The sequence below is a fragment of the Leptonychotes weddellii genome, chromosome 5, assembly GCF_054177405.1.
Source record: "Leptonychotes weddellii isolate Sample4059 chromosome 5, ASM5417740v2, whole genome shotgun sequence".
NCBI classification, from domain to species: domain Eukaryota; kingdom Metazoa; phylum Chordata; class Mammalia; order Carnivora; family Phocidae; genus Leptonychotes; species Leptonychotes weddellii.
Window position 1 is genome coordinate 94,584,695 of NC_138373.1, and position 23,417 is coordinate 94,608,111.

Sequence of the window (23,417 nt, forward strand, 5' to 3'; positions counted from 1 at the left end):
TACTTTCTGCTCAATTTTTCTGTACACCTAAAGGTACTCTAAAAATAGTTTATTTTTTAAATACTAAAAAATTAAAATTTTTAATACTGAAAAAATTTTCGAATTAAAAAATTATAATAGGTTGCTCATAGGCTAAAATGACAGTTCTTTGGACTCCAAATAGTCATACTACGGTTCGTTGTAGTCTGTGAAACTAAAATGCATATGGGTGCATGACCTGGTTGAAGCAGGAATACTGAGTTTCCTACTGAAGTTTGCTCAGTTTTTTGGATTATAAGTATAGTTACTATTATTATTTATTGTGGAAATAAAATTAACCAGTTAACAGTTTTCAAATTAGTATGGTTAATGTTTTTCATTGAGCACTTGCTCTGTGCAGAATATTATAATAATACATAATATGATCATCGCTTTTATTAAAAGTCGGGAAATAGTCCATGTTCTCTTAGCATGTGAGGTAACAGGGAATTATGTTTATTTGTAGTCTACCTGAACATTCTAATATTAAGGGACAAAATACTTTTATGGGAATAAATGGGAACTCCCCATATTTTATCTTCTTTAAGAAGATAAATGGAGGCCACATGCACCTTGCCACCCATGTGACTATTCTATATTGACTCTGTAAAATAATTTTTTAAAAAGATTTTATCCATTTATTTGTTAAAAAGAGAGAGAGAGAGAGTGCACACAAGCAGGGGGAGTGGCAGGTAGAGGGAGAAGCAGACTCCCCGCTGAGCAGGGAGCCCGATGTGGGACTTCATCCCAGGACTCCAGGATCACGACCCAAGCCAAACGCAGATACTTAACTGACTGAGCCACCCAGGCGTTCCAGTAAAATAATTTTTAATACTGCTTAAAAGCAGAATAAAATTTGACTTATTCTAAAATATTTTCTTCTGACAGAACTTTCAGAAGCTAGTAATGATAAAAGCTATGTTAATTTGCATGATACTTTCCTCCTTTCTCCTTTCCTCCAGGCCTCTTGAATATTGACCATGTTCCTACCATGAACCTGAAAATGGGGATAGAGTGATTCCCTCCTAGTGAGCAAAGCAAACCCAGTCTCTGTCCTTAAAGAATAAGTGGTTAGGTTCAGAAGATAGGCATTCAGTAACTAAGCTAAGTACCATGAGGACAAGTTGAGGATGCTACAAGGGTACGTCAGGGGGATCTCATCCATACTGTGGAGGCAGAGAAGTGTCTCTGTATCTGTGACATTTAAGTTAGATCTGGAAAGAGGAGCATCCCAAGGACCCTGAGGCTTGGTTAATGTCATCTCAGCTGAATCTCACAAAAATCCTATAGGGTAGGACAGGTATGCTCTCTGCTTGACTGAGGAAAAGGAAGAGAATTTTTGTGTGATGTATTCAGGGGCATAGAATTAATTAACTGGTTGTTGTGAAAGCGCTAATACAACTAAGTTCAAAAATCCGTTTGCTTTGCACTACACAACTGTAATAGTTTTAGAAGTGGTCTTATATTTGGAACGACGCTTTAGGGAAGTGATATCTGAGTGGGACCACTAAGCCATTAAAATAATCCCATGTGAAATGCAGTTTTGGTTCTTTGAATTCATGAGTCTTTTCCATATATCATCTAAACCTCTTAATTTTTAAGTGGAGAATTATTTATTTTGCCACAAATACTTTTCAGATATAGGCGAAAAATAATAGCATGTTCCTTTCTGCCTCTCAGGAAAACAGCTTCTAGCAGCGTCTTGGAACACTTTGACCCTTGAAGATTTTCTAGAGAAAGCATAACTCATATTTTTAACCTTGAAAATGCTAAGAAATAATTTCTCAAGCCACTTTCATAGAACCATAGATTTTTAGATCTCTAAAGAATCGCAGAGTTCATCTGGTCTAGCTGCACTATTTTACAGATGAAAAACAGGCTGAATGATTTGCTCAGTTTCCAAAACTGTGTTCCACAGAATTTTATTGCCTGGAGGTACTTCATACTGTATTTCCTTCTTGGAAGTTCATAAAGTATATGAGAATATTGAGAACTCTGAGATATTTCACTTCATTTTATTTAATGTTTCCCCAATCTCTTAAGATCAAAGAATGCTTTTATTAAGCAACATCCATTACTATCCCATAGAACACTCTTTACTAGGTGGTACTATAATGAATTTTTATCTTTACATTATATTGTGTATTAGTATTCAAAGTGTTTTGTTATACTTATGAGTAATATGAATTAATCCATAATGTATGTACACATAATATCACACATAAGTTGGAATGAATATTCTAATAATTTTTACTTTGTACAGATGTTGGACAGATGAATTTATGTTTGGACAGTTGTTTAGCTTTCAGATGAAAATATGCTTATAAGTATGCTGCATTGGTTTTATGTTTAGTAAAAGGAGTAAGGGAGTTACCTTATTTTAAAAGTAGAATTTTTTATTGTCAGCAAGTGAATAGAAATTAAATTGACAGGTCATTGATAGCTGTTCTTATTGTCAAATCTAAAGGAAATCTAGTTAAAATGATTAAAATGTCCCTCATCTCACTTTTATTTTCTTTTAGCTGTTATGCCTTTTTTGCCTTCTTCTCTGACAAGCCTAAAATTATCTCAAAACAGCTTTACATGTGTTCCAGAAGCAATTTTAAATCTTCCACAGTAAGTTTATTATTTTAATTTTAAAACCACATGAGCTGGAACAAAACCTTTAGAAACACAGTTTTGACTTAGGCATATGAATTGATTTATAATTTGTAATTGATTTCTAAAGCTACTCAGTTTAATGTTCTTAAACCTATGAATGTTAGAATTTTCCTAGGCAAAAGACCCAAGTTGTTACTTGGACTTTTTAACTTTTATATTAATATAGGGTACTATTGTGTTGAGACAATTTAAGGTTAATTAACTGTTGCACTATTACAAACAATTGAGATTACGGTAGCTATCACTTTAACTTTTTTTTATTAACATATAATGTATTATTTGTTTCAGGGGCACAGGTCTGTGATTTGTCAGTCTTACACAATTCATGGCGTTCACCATATCACGTTAACTTTTAAATTTTACTTGCTCTCAGAGGTTGATATGCTCCTAGGATATTACTAACTTTGCAATTATATTTATGTTTGAGTGACATTTTTGGTGGAGATTAGGACAATTTATATAGCTCCAGGTATTTGGGGATATTTCTGGTTAATTTCATTAAAAATGAAAGCTTCCTGTTAACTATAAATTTAGGCATTAATTAAATTTCAAATGTGTCATCTTAAATACTATTCTAATTGGGCTATACATTATAAGCCAAATCTATAAGTGTATCTGTGCAAATATATGCATATACAGGCAAATAGTGCTTAGTTATAATCTAGCCATAGAAGATGTCAGACAGACATATAATAGTTAATTTCAGTCTAGCTTTAGAATGCATCAGACACTGTTTTATCTGCTCAGTGGCGGATCATTGTCTTTAATCTTCCTAATAAAACTATTATTATCTCCACTTTATTTATTTATTTATTTATTTTTTTTAAGATTTTATTTATTTATTTGAGAGAGAGAGAATGAGAGAGAAGGGGGGAGGGTCAGAGGGAGAAACAGACTCCCTGCCGAGCAGGGAGCCCGATGTGGGACTCGATCCAGGGACTCCAGGATCATGACCTGAGCTGAAGGCAGTCGCTTAACCAACTGAGCCACCCAGGCGCCCCAATTATCTCCACTTTATAATGAGAACATTATTTTATTAAAGGGATGAAGTAATTTGCCTAAATCACAGTTCTTAAACACTGGCGACTCAATTTTATACTCTCAACTCGTGCATATAGGCACCTCTAGAATACAGGTGGTCCTATGTTTTAAACATAATGTATTCCTGAAAATGTGTTTGAAAGTCAAATATTTATAGAAGTTGATTAGGGAGACATGACATAAAGAAGTTTGCTTCCCAGGTAACTAAAAATATTATTTAGTTCTTAATTACTCTATACTTTTAGACAACATCCTCAGGCATACGTTTCTAGCATTTTGTATGTATTTCTTCAAACGTATTCTTTTGTTTCACAAAAGAACATGTAGTTGGCCAGCTTAAGTCCCCATTGAGGCTAACAGAGACTTCTTTTGAACACTCTGTTGATTCTTGGCTTTATCTAAGTTGTATTGCTTTTTAGATATACACATCTTATCTCTAATATAGTCCAATTAATTTTCTTATTTTTATGCATCTTTATGAGATACATAGGGCAAAATCCAGTGTCATTTTAAAATGAGAGCAAAAATGTTATGCAGACCTGAACTTTGGTCTAGCAGGCTGTACAACTGTGTGAGCTTAGTTAGAATTAATTCATTATGGTTCAAAAATGCTGGATGAAAGGGGTCAACATATAATTGTAAAAGTCCAGACAACCTTTATGTAGTCAAATATATCACACTGATTGTCTTTATTCTTTCTACACACGTATGCTTATGACATGTGTTTTTCTGTTGTTTCCTGCAAACTTTGGATAGCATATTCCTGAGAGCAACTAATTTGCATTGAGAGCTTACTGTATGCAAGACATCATGTTCAGTGTTGAGGTATTTATCACACTGAGACAAGCTGGTAAAAGGTTATGCCTATGCACATTATTAATTAGCTCTAGGGCACAGCCTCTGAAGAATCCCACAGTAATGAGGAAAATGAAAAGAGAAGAGGGGGAGCTACATATTTGTAACTCTTGAATAGAAGGCATATTTATAAATCTTGTATAGAAATGACCATTTTTGCGTTTGTTCATTATGATTTCTCATGTATCATAAACATTGGTAAACACTTGGTCTTTCTCTCATTCTGACTTTTTTTATGTTTCTGAAGTAAGGAAATTAGGCTTCAATTTTGCTTTTAATAGTCCTTATTCATTTAAATGTTGTTCTTAGTGCGACATGCTTTTTTTCTAGCCCATATCTATCTATATATACACAAAAAATACATGCATACTTAAATATAAATAATGTTAGTTTTAAAGTTGTGTCTCACTCTGGTGAAAATTTCTTGTGATGTTATTTCATGTATTTTGGAAGCACTCATTTGGTTTTTATCATGACATTGTATTGTTCTAGCTTGAGATCCTTAGATATGAGCAGCAACGAAATTGAGTATCTGCCGAGTCCCGCACACTGGAAATCTTTGAACTTAAGGGAACTCTTGTTCAGTTTTAATCAGATCAGCATCTTGGACTTGAGCGAAAAAGCGTATGTGTGGTCAAGAGTAGAGAAACTACATCTTTCTCATAATAAACTGAAAGAGGTAAGAGGTTATCTTATTTGTTTAATATGATTGCCAATTTAAAAATGTGCTTTTGTGATTTGAAAAAATCACAAATTATCATTTTGAAAATCTGCCATTTGATATTTCTTACCTTTGAATAAGATCTAATCCTACCCTGAAGTAAATGGGCATATTAGCGTAGATTACCTTCCTTCAAAATCACTTTGTGCTCTATTTTTGAGAATTACATGAATATACATATTTAATCATGAATGTGTGTAATGTATTAAGTGTTTTGCTTTATCACTAAATCTCTGATCTATTAACAGACTTGCAGATAATCTACATTTCTCAAGTTGTTGCTGAGCCATCTGTAGCATGTGTTTTTCAGCTGACTTTCTCTCCCATTTTCTTAAATTTCTGCATTCCTCCATCATGCCGCCCTTTAGTCCAGTGGATCAGCCTTTTTGGATTCGCTCCCTTGCCTCTATTATAAATCTAAAACTGATTATTCATTCATCGCAGAAAAAAATATAATTTTGCCAACTTCAGGTTTTTTGCCTATGAAAGCCAAAAAGAATTAAGTGTATGAAACTGTGAAGTTCAGAATAACTGTGAATGGTTTTTGGTACCTGATTTTTTTTGCCAGCAAATTTATGCTTTTCTATTGTAAAAGTAATGCATATCGCTTAATAATTTGGAACAGGAAAAATACCCTCCTATTACAATGCCACCGAAAGCATAAACATTTAGTTGTATTTTAAGAACGTTAGGTTGCATGTAAGTTTATGACTAGATCTTTATAGCTTTAGTGAAGAACATAGTGTAAAGGGACAGACTGAAGCCACTGGTGATTGGATTTAGATAAATATAAAGAACTTCTTTACTTTTAATATTGTGAGGAGATAAATATGCTACCAAGGGAGAATAGATTTTTTAAGATTATAAGTAAGTGACTTGGATTGTTTTAGGTAATTCCTTTATACTTGTGTCTTTAAAATATTTATATTGGAAACTATGATAAGCCTTTGGAAAGTTTTAGAACCCTGCTGAAAGGTTATACAATTTGCTGAGAGGCTCTGTGAGCCTTTCTCTTTTCCTAGGAAACATCTTGTTTCTTGGCCGCACACATTTCTTCCTTCCTACCAACAATCTTTTTTTATTTCATTAAGATTCCTTCTGAGATTGGCTGTCTTGAAAACCTGACCTCCCTTGATGTCAGTTACAATTTGGAGCTGAGATCCTTTCCTAATGAAATGGGGAAGTTAAGCAAAATATGGGATCTTCCTTTGGATGAACTACGGCTTAATTTTGATTTTAAACATGTAGGATGTAAAGCAAAAGACATCATAAGGTTAGATAATTTTATTTCCATTTTTTAAATTAACTTCATTTCAGATTTTTTCTGTGACTTTGATGGGTATGTAGTTACAATTTAGGAAATAATGTATAGTACTCTTTAATGGTGATATGCTGTGTGTCATTTTCCTTTTATTTAATAAATGGGTTTATATGGTGCCTCTACAGAGCTTTTCATTTTCTCCTAGCCATGCTAATGTTGAGAGAGTGGCTTCTCCTCCTGATCATGCTGGTCATAGAAATGGACTGTAAAAGGCAATTATTATGTGGTCTCTTGTTACAAATATACATTCTAAAGAGTATAATAACAGAGTATAAGAGAGTATAATAACTTCTCAAGCTGCATTTCATATAGCAAATAGTTATATGTCTATTATATATTAAGCATTATAGATACTTAAATGATATAAAATTACTAACTTTGATTTTGCCTGTAAGGGTGAGTAACCTACTGACCCTGATCATTTTTGAAGCCACCAAAACTTCCCAGGTATCACTGTTTCTGGTCTTTACACTTGATGTATTTCAAATACCTTTGGTAATGGACTTTATCTTACTCTCTGTTACCTTTTGAGCATGTCAGTTTTATTGGTCCCTACACAAAAACTGTTTATTCCCATTTCCACAAAACTACTCCTATCTATATTTATCTTGCAGGTTTCAGCTCAATTATCACCTCTCAGTGTATCCCTGACTTGACTATAATATCCAACAAGGCAGAGATCATGGCTATGTTCCTTCGCAGTTTGATTCTTGGCACCTAACACAGAGCCTGGCATATAATTGATAATTATTGAATTACCAGTGAACTACATACTTACCTAATTCTCTTCAGCTTAAATTTTCTTAAATTACATTTAACTTTCTATCTCTTTTTATGAGGAAAGATTTGGTTTTCTGTCCCCTTGGGCTTGATTTAATTTGAAAAGAAAGACTGTCACTAGCTATGCTAAACTTGATTACCTTTCATCCTACCTAATTGTTTCCCACGATTTTCCCTTCTGAAACTAGACAGATGTTCAAATTAAAATTGGTTCAATTCTTGGTAAACATTTAGTAGATTTCCTTTCAGTATGGTATGCTACATTATCAAGCCACCATATCTACTTTTAAATGTGTTTAACATTTTTAGAAGGGAGAGACCTGGAGTAGTTTAGAAACTGTAGGCATCATTTACTTTTCTTTTTTTTTTTAAAGATTTTATTTATTTATTTGACAGAGAGAGGGAGACAGAGTACAAGCAAGGGGAGCAGCAGAGGGAGAGGGAGAAGCAAGCTCCCTGCTGAGCAAGGAGCCCAATGCGGGGCTCGATCCCAGGACCCTAGGATCATGACCTGAGCTGAAGGCAGACGCTTAACCAACTGAGCCACCTGGGCACCCCCATCATTTGTTTTTTTTAAAGAATGACTTTTTCAAAGAGTGCTGAATTCTTAATAGACATTTGAACCATTGATATACTTGCTTATTGATAATTCAAAGAGAACTTAAGTTGTATGTGAGAAAATTATTTCAAACAGAATTTAAGTTGTATGTGACAAAATGATTTCAATAATCACAGGCCCAATATCTGGTCTGTCAGGTTGTATTTTCTAAAGCATCAAATAAATCATGAAAAGTAATGATGCCTTTTATTCAGATCCTCAGGAATGTTGGTCAGAGTCCTCTTAGTTATGAGAATGGATCAGTCCATATTCCCTAAAATTCACACATGATTTAGTTTGCTCCTCTAATTTTAAATTGTAGCAACATTTTAACCTAGTTAAAGATATATCTTTCTATAGCCAGTATATTTTTAAGGACATTTAAAATCTAGTATTAATTTAAAAGTTGTTTTGTTAGGCATCTATAGCACACTTCTAATTAGTTTCAGTTGTTTTTTTTTTTTCATTAAGATTGTTAGGAAAAGCATATTATCTGCTGATAGTTTAATAGTTTACATGTGCTAATTTATAATATAACAAATATGTTTTCAGTCTCCATTTCCATTATATACATGCATACATAATGTATATGAATATATACATTATATATATCAAATATGAATATATATATATGCACACACACAGGCACATATAATATACCCAGTATGACCTCACTATCAAAGTTTAGTGTAACAGTATGCATATATATTCCACTTTGCTTCTCTGTCATATGTGCTTTTTAAAATTTTGGACCTTCTAATTTTTAGGGTTTTATTTGTGTTATTTAAAGAAACTCATACACACACACACATAATGCTAATTAGTTCATAATTATCAGCGTTCTAATTAGTATTGCAAACATATTTTGATTATTTCTGGTGATAATGTAACGTTATTATATTTGATAATGCTACCAATCATTATCAACTACACAAATATCACTAACAAAATATATGTATTAATAGTGTATTGAAAGACATATACCTATTAGGTACATGAGCTGTGCAGTGTTTTGCATGCTATATTTTAGAACAGTCTAATATTTTAAAAATTTCAACATGTAAGAATTCACCTCTATATTAAGTACATTGTTAAGCAGCTTATTATTTAATTTTTGTCTTTCAAATACCAGGTTTCTTCAACAGCGGTTAAAAAAGGCCGTACCTTATAACCGAATGAAGCTAATGATTGTGGGAAATACTGGGAGTGGTAAAACCACCTTACTGCAGCAATTAACGAAAACCAAGAAATCAGATCTTGGGGTGCAAAGCTCCACAGTTGGTATAGATGTGAAAGACTGGCCTATCCAAATAAGAGGCAAAGGGAAGAAAGACCTCATTCTAAATGTGTGGGATTTTGCAGGTATTTATTTTGCTAGAATCTTTTATTCATATTTATCTTTTATTTAGGACAGGGATTTAAAAGCTGAGATTTTGTTCCTGCAAAAGAGCTGGTAGATACTGCAGAGACCTGGTAGATCCTATGGAATTATTCCAAAGCTGTTTACTTCTCCTAATTTTACCCTTGTCACCAGAGTGAATTCCATGGAGGGAAATGTTAGGAACCAATAGGTGGCAGCTGAAGCTTAAATACTTGGTCGGTAGTTGCCACACAGGCTAAAAGTTGTCAATCCCTAGTGAAAACCTGGTATAGTCTTCTAAATGTAATGTCTGTTGGCTTTTTTTCTCTCTCTTTTTTTTTTTTTTTGTATGCTAAATAGTAGATATTATCACCTAAATTTTTTTTTAAAGGACTCTTGCCTCTTGTTTGGAAGGCTAAAAAAAAATTCTCCAATCTTTCTTTAGGTCGTGAGGAATTCTACAGCACTCATCCCCACTTCATGACCCAGCGAGCTCTCTACCTTGCCGTCTATGACCTCAGCAAAGGGCAGGCTGAAGTGGACGCCATGAAGCCTTGGCTCTTCAATATAAAGGTCATTTGTTCTACTAATCATTTGGAAGTAGAAAATAATTTTTATTTTTGTGTGTGTAAGATAATTTATTTTGGACAAGCAGCTGCTTCAAATAGTCTCCTCAGCTTTTAAAAATAAAGTTAGAAGCACTAAAATTTTGAGTTGGAGAATTCTTAGTGTCATTAAGTTGTGACATGAAAATAGTGTGTTCCATATTGCTAAATGTTATAGATACTTAAAACCCTTTAACCTGTAAGAGTTGAAAATATATACGTTAAGCTATTTTTGATCATTTTATTTCACTTTATTTTTGAGGGGGGAGGGGCAGAGGGAAAGGGAGAGAGAGAATCATAAGCAGCAGGCTCCATGCCCAACAACCCTGAGATCATGACCTGAGCTGAAATCCAGAGTCGGATGCTTTTTTTTTTAATTTTTTTTTTTTAAAGATTTTATTTATTTATTTGACAGAGACACAGGGAGAGAGGGAACACAAGCAGGGGGAGTGGGAGAGGGAGAAGCAGGCTTCCCGCAGAGCAGGGAGCCCGATGCGGGACTCGATCCCAGGACTCTGGGATCATGACCTGAGCCGAAGGCAGACGCTCAACGACTGAGCCACCCAGGCACCCCTGATCATTTTATTTCTTAAATGGAGTATGAACTTTCCTAATTTAAAATAAACTATACTAAACAAAAGCAATCCATGCATCGCCAGCTGTGTCCTCACTGGCAATGTAGTATGGGTTACTTCAGATCTTACACTTTTATTTTTATTTTTTTAAGATTTTATTTATTTATTTGAAAGAGAGAGAGAGCATGAGAGGGGGAGGGTCAGAGGGAGAAGCAGACTCCCCACCGAGCAGGGAGTCCGATGCGGGACTCAATCCCGGAACTCCAGGATCGTGACCTGAGCCGAAGGCAGTCGCTTAACCAACTGAGCCACCCAGGCGCCCAGATCTTACACTTTTAAACGGCACCAGATTAGTATGCTCTTGTATTTGGAATCTCTTTTTGTGATTTTTCCACTTTGTCCCTTGCTGTCATGCTGTTAGGTGTTTCCTGATGTACAGGTTTGTAGAATTGAGATAAAGTAAGAGTGAGTGATGCTCTTTGAATGAAGCTTCAATGGGCTCTTCTGTGAATCAAGTCCTTAAAAAGGTTTGTGTCAGGACATTTTAGCAGATATTTTGGCTGCCTACAAGCTCAATTTGTAATTTTGGTAATTTTTTATCTTCCTTTTTTGGTCATAACTAGCCAAAGTGAGCGAATATTATAGTGGCAGTCATACTTGTGTTAGTGCCTTTTTGTGTTGTTGTCCATGTGGACAACAAATTGAATGACTTTAAATTGAATTTAGGAGATTGAATTTACAGATAAGGAAGTGAAAATATAAACCATATTAGGTCACTTTGATACAGTCTTGGGTTTATTAAATGCTTATTTTATTTAGAAGTCCAAAGTACACTTAGAGAGTAACCCATTTTAAGGCATAAAAGAAAAGAAAAGGAAAATAGACTACTACTGTTATATAAGCTGCCTGAAAGGTGGTAACTTGGAATAAGAAGGGACATAAGAATGACTTTAAAATTTCTTAAGGTTACATTTCTTCCCCCTAGGTTTAAGGAAGGGAGCATAGTTAACATTTTCTTCTTCTTGACATCTTTCGATTTTTCATTTCCACTCAACTGAATTTCATAAAAAGTGACTCTGAACGGAACTGTAAGCAGTCTTGATTTTAAAACAAACACAAGAGTATTTTATACCATTTCTTGTAGGCTCGTGCTTCTTCTTCCCCTGTGATACTCGTTGGCACACATTTAGATGTTTCTGATGAGAAGCAGCGCAAAGCCTGCATAAGTAAAATCACCAAGGAACTCTTGAACAAGCGAGGGTTTCCTGCAATAAGGGATTACCACTTTGTGAATGCCACTGAGGAATCCGACGCTTTGGCAAAGCTTCGGAAAACCATCATAAATGAGAGTCTTAATTTCAAGGTAATGTGGTTAATGCCTACTGTAGACTGGTGGATAAATTTAATTGATTCACTCTCATGTTATGCAACTGCTTAGAAATGTCAGAGTGTTGAGAAAAGAACGACTATCTTAAAATTGTGGTTTCTTTCATTGATGTTAGCATTATTAAAATGCTTCAATTTTAAAGTTGCTTACTTATGCATACCTTATTTCAAATGTATAGAAATGGGAATAAAAATAATTAGAGGATCCTGAAGGAAACTAAGATTGTCTGAGAAACTGAGAGAATATTTCTGAGAGAATCTGAGATCATGTTTCTGATGCCCTTTTCCTCACAGCTTTTTGTGGTGGTGATTGAAAGAATACAAGTGAATATTGGGGTCTTGGGATCATCCTTCCTCTCTTGTTCTTTGTTTTCACCACTTGCTCCTTTCTTTTGGAGTTCCTGTTTTATGTGCATCTTCATATTCTGTGCTGCTCCTTCGAGTCTCTTGTCACTGTGATACCCATTCCACCTGTTTTTTTTCCCCTCAGTACTGTGAGATGCCTCTTTCCTGGGGTTGCCAAGATCAGGAGTTTGATTTTCAACAATGGCTTAACAATTTTTTAGTCCATATAAACTGGACTTTCTATTTTAGAAATTATGTTTTCATTTCCAAAGTTCTAGTAAGCCAAATGTAATTCATAGGGTTCATAAAACATACATAAATTGGTTATTGAGAAGAATACTTGTTTCTAATACTTCCAGGAAAATCTTTCCGGAGTTCCACAGATGCCGTGGTATAAACTGCCCTGAAAATTCCTCACATAGTTCAATATGCCAAACCCAATGGTGAATTTCACTGTTAGTCCCTGTTGGTTTAGCTCATTAGCACTAATGATCAAGGCCATGGCTTATAACGAGGGTCCTGTTTTGCCTGGGCATTCCCAGCATAATTAATAGTGCCCCACTACGTTCTCAAAAGCATTCCAATTTGGATGATAAATTACACAGTCACCCTGGTTATAATGTGTTGGCCAGTTAACTTAGTTCTGTTCCATTTGCACAGATTATGCTCCTATCTAAAACCTAATGAGCCATTTATAAATGTGTTGGTCTTTGTGGTGCCCAGGGAGAGAATTTGCATGTTTGTATCTTTCAACACATTTATCATAGTCTCTAAAAGGTTTTACCAATGGTGGGTCAGTAATGGCATCTTATGTAAGAAGAATGACATAGTATTTATTTGCAAATTTTCCTGCTCTCCTGTTGGACATATGATTAGAGTAATGCGACTTTGAAGAAACAAATACACAAAATTCATGCATCCAATTAAATATCCTCTTTATCCAGGCAGTTTTCTTCTGAGACTATACCTGTACTTCCAGAACTTTATTGTTCCTTATAACATTTTAATAGCTATTTTTATCATATATGTTGGCGCATGTATCATATTTTTAAGAGACTTCTTGGAGAATAGTTTGTTTTGAAAAAGGCTGAATTTAGTGGAAACAAGTAGATAAAGTATGGATAGTTTAGTTGAAGTATGGATGAGCTGGTTGGTTCATCTGACTGGACTACTAGTACTTTAGCATGATAGCAAGTTATCACTATCAGTCAATAAGACCAGTTTTCTTCCTGCACTTGTAAATGAATTCTGAAGCCGACACAAGGAGGGAAAACAAATGCTTTGAGAAATGGCTGCATTATTTGAAGAAAGATGTATATTGCTAATGGTTGCATCATTCTGGCATTTTAGTTTGAAAATCTGTTTGATTGCTTTGCAGAATACTGGCTCTTTCCTGATCTTTCAGAACCAGTGAACCTGCCAGAACTGTATATTCTTTCCTCCCTGAGATGTTTTAACGTGTATTCAGATAGCAGCTTTTTTAAGCTATTAGAAATAATTTTTTGCCTTGTCATTTGTTTTCCATTTTCTCCTCCTATCTTGGCTCTTCTCTAATCTTTCCTTGTCTCACCCTTATTAACATGTATCTCTCCAGACTCTAGGATAATTTTTTTTTTCTTTTTTGGCTCTTGGTGACCCTAAATCAAGCTAAAAGGAGAAGTAGGACAAAATGGAATTCAGTGACAACATTATCCCTTTCAATCTTGTCCAGCCCATTAGCAGAGCAGGATGCTCTGCTGGGCCTGAAACTCAGCCCTATGAAATTCATCCCTTTGCTATGTAGTTTGTTTTCTGTGAGAACCCTTGTTTACTTCTCTATGTAGGTTTTCTTTCTTGGGTTAAAACACAACCTTCAATATGAAGTTCTATTTTGTCTTAATTTTCAAATGATGAAGAGAGGGAATATGAAAAGTAGAGATTAGTGGAATTACATTTAATTTGCTGGGGCATTGGATATATGAAAACAATTTTTCGAATGACTGGAGGTGAATATGTAAGTAGTAGTATGGCTGCTATAAATAAAGCTTCTTAAAAAGTTCCAGTTACGAGTAAAAAAAAGAGCACCTTAAATTTGCATGTGTATGTGTAATAAAACCCAATTTCCATTTATAATAAGTTTAAGAATTTAAGTAGAAATTGTCAGGTAAAAAGAATACAAGAATACATACATGGGTTGAGCAATGGGGAGAGTTTGCCATCTGGTGGTTTTCAGAGGCATTTTATTTATTTATTTATTTATTTATTTATTTAAGATTTTATTTATTTATTTGAGAGAGTGAGAGAGAGAGAGAGCCCAAGAGGGGGTAGGGTCATGTGGAGAAGCAAACTCCCTGCTGAGCAGGGAGCCCAATGTGGGACTCGGCATCATGACCTGAGCCAAAAGCAGTCGCTTAACCAACTGAGCCACCCAGGCGCCCCTCAGAGGCATTTTAGTTACTGTGTTAACAGTTGCATTTCTATTTAAAATTAGATTTTCCTGGGGGGGGGGGGAGGTTTGGGAAAGATTTTTTATTATAGAAATTATCATCTTAAAGCCATTCTTTAAAAATTTTTATATATTTCAGTTAGTAGACAATGATTAGATTATAAGTGTAACAAACCAAAAAAAATCATCCTCTCATGTCAAAATCACTTGTTTAGATGAGTTTTTATTTTGCCAAGTTTGAAGTTCCATGAAAAAGCATAGGTTGGGTGAGGAGACTTCATGTCTATCTCTGTTGATATGTATATTCCATTAATGCAACATTTTGCAAATACCAAGCACAAAATTTAATGTTTTACCTTATGGCATGGATATTTAATCTAATCAATAAGACCCCAAAGCTTTTGTAATACTTCTTACTCACTTCTAATGCTAGCATATCTATTGCATATATGTCTAATGTCTTAGAAAATAGTAAATCCTTTATTTATGGTTAGTGATTTATCCTGGATTATGTCATGGGTTTTCTGGATGGTTAGATGAATATTTCCATATTATTTTGTTTGATAGTTCTTTGTAAATTGGCTTCTGTGTTTATATTTTTCTTATTTTAATATCACTTTATTCTTCACAATTTAAATAGTTTTACATCACATTTTGATTTTATTAAAAAATATATTTCTGAATAATATATCACTTTCTTAACAGCTATTAGCACTGCATTTACCAACCACCTGACAAACATAGGAGTAAAATGGATTTTTACAGCTTGTCATTTGTAATTACACAGATTCGAGATCAGCCTGTTGTTGGGCAGCTGATTCCAGACTGCTATGTAGAACTTGAGAAAATCATTTTATCAGAGCGTAAAAATGTGCCAATTGAATTTCCTGTAATCGACCGGAAACGATTATTACAACTCGTAAAAGAAAATCAGCTGCAGTTGGATGAAAATGAGCTTCCTCATGCAGTTCACTTCCTAAATGAATCAGGTTTGTGTGTTTGTTACATATTTTTTTCAAAGCCCCACTGTAATCATTTATAAAAATGTATCTGAACCTTGTATAGAATTTACATACAAAACTTAACAGAATATCCATAAAATTCTTTGACCATTGACTTTTTCCTTTTGAAAGGTCATCATGTGCAATAATTTTGAATTTTCATATGCCATATTATATAAAAAAACATTTCGAAGCCATCTAAGGGCAGTAGTGGGAAGGGTATTCGAGTAGGAGTTAAAACATGTGGGTTCTAAAAATTGACTTAACTATTCAGGAGCTTTGGGACCCTGAGCACAAGCCATATCCTTCCAAAGTATCAGTTGAATTTAGTGTGTGTGGAGTTATTTGTATACTATAAAGGGGAATTATTATTGGGTTGGTCTAACTGGACACTTAGAGAATCAGTGGTTACCTGAGATAATGCACCTTTTGAATGGCAGATCTTGCCTGTTGCATCGCAAGTCATAGTGCGATCTCACAGATGAAAACACTCACACCAGCTTCTGTGCTATTTGGGTGCTTGATCAGTATGACCTTGCTAGAAATGTGTGAGTTGATTTGTAGTACTAGAGTAAGTGGCCAAGAAGCTGCCTTTAATCCCTAGATTCTGTTGTATGAAAAATAAATCTTCACATGGATTATAATCTTTTCCTTTTCTTCCATTATTTTTAAACCAGTAGCTTTGTGCAATGTTCTGTGTTTCTTACCTATATTTGAAAATAAAGTATCTTTGTAGAATATATTTAGAAAACTAAAGACAATTATCATATGGTTTCACTCACATGTGGAATATAAGGAATAGCGTGGAGGACCACAGGGGAAGGGAGGGAAAACTGAATGGGAAGAAATCAGAGAGGGAGACAAACCATGAGAGACTCTGGACTCTGGGAAACAAACTGGGTTACAGAAGGTGTGGGGGGTGGATAGGGTAACCGGGTGATGGGTATTAAGGAGGGCGTGTGTTGTGATGAGCACCGGGTGTTAAATGCAACTAATGAATTGTTAAACACTACATCAAAAACTAATGATGTACTATACAGTGGCTAACTGAACATAATAAAAAAAATTGTGAATTTTTTATTATTTATAAATATATGCAAGACAGTGCATGTCACTGTCTCAAATATGGTTCTACATGATCATTTTATCTAGTTAAAAAATACTTTATAATATTTGGACTTAGAGCTCAGGAACTGGGATGCCCAGGTTCTAGTCTCAGCTCTTCCACTAACTGCGCTGAGATTTCCTCATTTGTAAAATAAGGAGGTGGGACTAGAGACTCTCTAAAGCCCCTTGCTATTTGTATATTGTAGATTCCATGTTTCACTGTTTGATTTTTACTACAGGGGTCCTTCTTCATTTTCAAGACCCAGCACTGCAGTTAAGTGACTTATATTTTGTGGAACCCAAGTGGCTTTGTAAAGTCATGGCACAGGTTGGTGTCTGATACTTTTGTAGCAGGGGGTAATGATTGAAGAGAAGCACAATGATTGAAGAGCATTGAGCATTATAGATTTTGTGTTCAGTTAAGGTAGAAGATCCTGCACATGTAGAATACTGTAGAACAATTCATGTAGAAGACTGCATTAAGTAGAGCTTCATGGAAGAAGGGAAGATGTCTGAGAATTCACTTCCAACTTACAAACAGTTGTTTACCACTCTGTTCCACAGTGCTTTTCTAGATCCCGGTGACACTTTGGTTTGGTTATTGATAGAGTCAGTTGAATGTGAAAATCCTTGGGGGCAAATATACCTAAAAAAATTGGGTTGATGAGGGGCGCCTGGGTGGCTCAGATGGTTAAGTGTCTGCCTTCGGCTCAGGTCATGATCTCAGGGTCCTGGGATCGAGCCCCGCATCGGGCTCCCTGCTTGGCATGGAGCCTGCTTCTCCCTCTCCCTCTACTGTTCCCCCTGCTTGTGCTCTCTCGCTCTCTCTGTCAAATAAATAAATAAAATCTTTAAAAAAAAATTGGGTTGATGAGCATAAAACCTTTAGCTAGGTAACATGGAGGGGAGTTTTGCCTCTTGAGTGGAATATAAGCTCTAAATGCTTACAGTTTTGAAAACTGGATGGTGATGGTTATGGCTGTCCTTTCTCCATTTGTATTTCATATGGAAAAATTTTTCTTCTGCCAATGATAATCAATTACCAAGAGTTTATCTTAGTTATAACCCATCTCTATAGGTTTGCCATAGAAAACCATTCAAGCAGAATATACTAGCTCAGTGTTTTTCAATGTCAGTACTTTTGACATTTTGGACCAGATAATTATTTGTTGTACATTATAGGATGATTAGCAGCATTTTTGTCTCTACCATCTAGATGCAAGTAGTATTGCCCCAGATGTGTCTGGACGTTACCAAATATTGGTGGGGGTGCAAAATCACCCTTGTTGAGAACAACTGCATCTAGCATAATCATGAACTGAAGTGAGCTCGGGAGGCTGTCTCTAGCACATGTACTCAAGGGCAACTATCTTGTTTGTGAACATAATTTACAGTTTGGAATGTGAATCCCTGAATTCCTAAAATAATTCTACCTTTTTACATTAGAATCACCTCTTCTAATTAAACCACAATAGTAATTAAATTCCCTCATAATTTTGAATGATAGTTCCTAAATTTTATCTAAGGGAAAAAAGGAAGGTATTTTGGAGAGGGAACTCATTTTGGGCTAAATCCTATATCATGGACCTTGAGAGCATATTGAAACATTACTGCAATTGGCTATTGTAACATGATGGTAATAACTATTTTGGTAGATATTTTTAAGGTAGATTTTCCTCCTTTTGCAAATATGCCATAGAAAGTGTGAGTCCACTCATCTGCTAAATGGGAATGAAGCTGGTAGAATGGTCAAGAGCACAAGCTCTGGAGTCAGGATGACCTGTGTTCAAATTTCTTCTATATCTTTCCTAACTTTGTGACATTTCTTAATGTTTTAAGCTTTTGTTTCTTCACTTGTAGAATAAGGATAATAACAATATTATTTTCTACATTGCTTCCCTAACTTAATATAAGTGAGAAGTAAATGTTAGCTAATTTAATGTTTGACCTATTTGGTAATTAAAGATATTATTTTAGGAAATTTAAAAAATCTTCAAAATTGTAGTGATGCATCCATGTAGTTTTGGAAAGTGTGCCAGGTACAGAGCTAAATAAAAAATATGTGTAGGTGGGTGCGTTCTGTACAGCAAAGGGAGTTTTAAATATACCCTGAATATTTTGTTGTCCTAGATGGCACACTATATCAGAAAATAACTAAACTCTATATAGTCAAGAAAAGGCTAAAGTTACACTAAAAAATGATGTGCTTCCATGTAAATTGGGAATATTTAAAGTTGCACAGATGTGGATAATATGGGGGGGGGGCGTATCTTATTCAGTAGAATAAAGAAGTGGTTTGCATCCGAATCACCATCTTTTAAAAAAAAACAACCTTCCACCATAACCACGGTAAAATCCCTGAGGATTCATGGGGTAATTAAGTTGAAACTCCATGAAAGTTCTTATTAGCATAGTTATACTATAAACATGATAATTTAAGTGAAAATTAAGTCAAGAATTTGCATAGTTCAAAGTTATATTGAAAGATAGATCTTAAGAGTCAGTGGAATAATAATTTAAATTTCTTATTAATTTAACAAATACCATATTTTTTATGCTGATATATTAAATTATGTCATTTTCACCAAGACTTAAAGAGAATGAAAACTATAATCAAGTGAAAACAAGAATGACTTGTCTGACACCCATCAGCAAAAAAATAGGGGTATTCACCTCCATGAATCACCAAGGCAAAGGCAGAAAGTTTCATGGTGCAGAAGCTCTAATGAACCTACCCAACTTCTCTGTGCCTTAGACTAAACTTATTAAAGAAGTTTCCATTGCTGCACAGAGAAGTTTACAAAACTCATTTAACCATATGATAAAAGAGAGATGAAAGGCACTTATTGAATTAATCAGGTGGAACATTAACAAGCTTGCATGGCAATTTAATCTTGATTAAAAACTTGGGTGAGGAATTTGGAAAATTTTCTGTCTTTGCATGAGGGCACAAATTAGCATTATAAGTTACTAGGCTGAAGGAATATTAAGAGTTCTTTTAAAGGTGATAAAATTAAGATAATGTTTTAGTTTTTTATTGCTATGTAACAAGATACCCCAAAACTTGGAGAAAACAAGTAAAGTTGGAGTAAAACATCAATATTTTATTGTTTCTCACTGTTCTTTGGGTTGACTGTGCTCAGCTGAGTGGTTATGCTCCACATGGCATTGGCAAGGGTCATTCACTTGGCTTCCTTCATTGAGCCAGGCTGGAAAGCCCAAGAAAACTACATTCACATTTTTGGTGTGTTGGTACTCTTCCATGTAGCCTCTCTTATGACCAGTCCTTTCAAAGGGTAAGCCCAGAACTTATAAAGTGTCAGTTCTGCCACATTCTCATGACTAGAATAACCATAAGGCCCATCCAGATTCAAGAGGAGGAAAAATGAATGGATTTCATTTCTTGAAAGATTGAATACCATGCATGTGTAGGGAGAGAAGAAATTCATGTGTCCATCTTTGGAAACTATCTACTACAAATAGTGGTAGCACACCATAGATCTACTAAAAAAAATCTAGCACAACCTTCTGTTTTAAAATCAGTATGCCTAGGGATGCATGGCTGGCTCAGTCAGAAGAGTGTGCAGCTCTTGATCCTCGAGGTTGTGGGTTCAAGCCCCATGTTGGGTATAGACATTACTTAAATAAATACACTTTAAAAAATTAAAAAATAAAGTCAATGTGTCTAAATAAAATAAATTAGAATTCTAAGTATACAAAAATGCCTAACATACAAGGGCTACTTGTGCATTATCCAAACATTTTCTCATGTAATTCTCAGAGCAGTTCTTTTAAATGGTATTATATTAGTCCTCATCGTGAAGATGAAGAAATTGATGGACAGAGAAGTTAAATAATTTATCCAAAGCTACATATTTAGGAACAAGTAGAGTTAAGATTTCAAACTAAGTAGTTTGACTCCGGTGCCTATAAACCTAACCCCAGGATAAAATGCTCCAAACGTCTTTTTTCCCTAATTCACTCATCCAACAATATTGATCTGACACCTACAGTGTTCGAGATACTGTTCTGGTGGGGGCTGTAAGCATAGATAAAACAAGGTTCCTGCATTCATGAACCTGACATTCAAATGGGAGGAAATAAACAATTAACACTTAAAATGTCAGGTGATAGAGTGCTATAAAGAAAAAAGTATGGTGGGGATAGAGAGTGAGCTGTCAGACAAGGTCTTAGCAACTTTAAAAATGCCAGAACAGCAAACAGTTTTCCTTACCACCTAAATTGTAAGAGCAGTCTGGGCTATAACGTGCACAATATGGGAGAAGTCCCAAACTGCAGTTTTTATTATTTACTGACGTATTTATACGTTGTCATTATACATTATGTTCAGCCAATCATGCTTTCATTGATTCAATAAACATTGTATGTACCAAATAGAGATAAAGAGATGAGGGAGACAAGTCCTTGGGTCTAAGGATTTTACAATCCAATATTTCACCCAGCTACATGATAATGTACATAATATATAGTCCTATGGAACTATCCCTTACATGTTAAAGATCTACTAAAGAAATTAAGCACAAACCTTTGCAAAAATTAATTTGGCTAAGTAAAATGAATAGGAATATGTGGCCAGTAATGGCTAACATACGAGGGCTTACTATATGCTAAAAATTGTCATATGCACCTTGCATGCCTTATGTATGTTATCTTATTTCAGTGTCATGGCAGTCTAAGGGATAGTCACTTTTATTATCTGATTGAAGCTGTGGCTTAAGGAAATTATATACCTTTCTCAAGATAATACAGCTAGTACTAGAGCCTGGATTGAACCTGGGTTCTTCTGAATTTATACTTTTAACTGCTATGATGATGGTCAAAGCTGAAAGGTCAAAACTTAACTGCTGTGATGATGGTCAAAGCTGAAACTATGGTCTTTACAGTAGTATCATCTGAGTTTCTTGTTAAACAAGCAGATTCTCAAGCTTCATCCCAGACCTACTGATCCAGACTCCAAAATTCTGTAGTTACAAAGGAATCACTAAACTGTACTATACTGCTTCCCTTCCCATTGATAGAAACCATTTTCTATTCTCTAAATGTAAAGTAACGTGTCTATGGCAAACCTGTAGTGAGAACACAGTCTGGAAGATAATTTCCCTGTGAATATATTGTTGATGAGACTATAATAAGGATGGGGGTGTTGGATAGATCTGTTAACTGGAGCTGGGGAAGGCTTAAGATTCATTGATTTCCTTATATGGAACATAAGGAATAGCATGGAGGACATTAGGAGAAGGAAGGGAAAAATGGGGGGGGGGAGGAATTGGAGGGAGAGATGAACCATGAGAGACTATGGACTCTGAGAAACAAACAGGGTTTTAGAGGGGAGGGAGGTGGGGGGATGGGTTAGCCTGGTGATGGGTATTAAGGAGGGCACGAACTGCATGGAGCACTGAGTGTTATATGAAAACAATGGATTGTGGATCACCACATCAAAAGCCAATGATGTATTGTATAGTGACTAACATAACATAATAAAATTAAAAAAAAAAAAAAGACGGTAACTCAGCAACTGAGATACTCAACCAAGGTTTAAAAAAAAAAAAGTAGTAAGTCATGTTTCGTAAGTGGTAAAGAAAGGTTTATCATTTGGAAAAACTTTGTTCATCGTACTAATAATTGGGTCAAAAAGGGAAATTATGTCAAAATGAAAATGTGTTAAAATTAGAAATAGGGTGGGGGGATGGGTTAGCCTGGTGATGGGTATTAAATAGGGCACGTATTGAACGGAGCACTGGGTGTTATATGCAAACAATGAATCATGACACACTACATCAAAAACTAATGATGTAATGTATGGTGACTAACATAACATAATAAAATAAAAAAAATTAGAAATAAAAAAAGATTCATTGATTTCAGAGGATCTCTTTAATTTTGGATTTGAATTCACTCCCTTAATTTAATAAATCTTTTGTGGAGGAGTGATTGCCCCACTGGGCTTCCAGGTTACATAGCCGCTAGTAGAGAACTTAGGTCCTGTGTTATACTTGAAAACATTAAAATTGTTCTGATCATTTTCACCGAGCAAAGACATGAAATGCCTTAAATTCAAAACCTTTCAGAAAATAGGGGCACCTGGGTGGCTCAGTCGGTTAAGCGTCTGACTTTTGGTTTCAGCTCAGGTTATGATCTCAGGGTCCTGGAATAGAGCCCCAAGCCCTGAGCCCCACACTGGGCTTTGCACTCAGCGGGGAGTCTGTTTTCCCCCTCTCTCTCTCCCTCTGCCCCTCCCCCTGCTCATGCACACTCTCTTTCTCTCTCTAAAATAAATAAATAAATCTTAAAAGAAAAACTTCAGAAAATAAATTCTAGTGATTTTTAACAAGGTTAAATCTTTCAGATTTTGACAGTGAAAGTAGAAGGCTATCCAAAACATCCTAAAGGAATCATTTCACGTAGAGATGTGGAAAAATTTCTTTCAAAGAAGAAGAGATTTCCAAAGAACTACATGTCACAGTACTTTAAACTCCTAGAAAAATTCCAGATTGCCTTGCCAATAGGAGAAGAATATTTGCTGGTTCCAAGCAGGTAAACCTAAACTTAAAAATTCAATTACCCTGTGGAAATTCACCATCTATTATATGTTTTGTC

At 35.1% G+C, this 23,417-nt stretch overlaps 1 protein-coding gene across 5 annotated transcripts in view; it reads left to right on the forward strand.

Moving 5' to 3' along the window:
• Positions 1-23,417, forward strand: part of LRRK2 (leucine rich repeat kinase 2) — a 138,445-nt gene that overhangs the window by 67,695 nt on the left and 47,333 nt on the right. For 4 of the 5 annotated variants that reach the window (XM_081821488.1, XM_081821489.1, XM_081821490.1 and 1 more), the window contains 9 exons: positions 2,541-2,634; positions 5,068-5,254; positions 6,388-6,569; positions 9,128-9,357; positions 9,801-9,928; positions 11,680-11,898; positions 15,479-15,680; positions 17,039-17,127; positions 23,167-23,354. In XM_081821488.1, coding sequence (XP_081677614.1) covers positions 2,541-2,634; positions 5,068-5,254; positions 6,388-6,569; positions 9,128-9,357; positions 9,801-9,928; positions 11,680-11,898; positions 15,479-15,680; positions 17,039-17,127; positions 23,167-23,354 — 1,519 coding nt within the window. The remainder of the gene's footprint in view (positions 1-2,540; positions 2,635-5,067; positions 5,255-6,387; positions 6,570-9,127; positions 9,358-9,800; positions 9,929-11,679; positions 11,899-15,478; positions 15,681-17,038; positions 17,128-23,166; positions 23,355-23,417) is intronic. The other variant, XM_081821491.1, reaches the window with a different exon arrangement.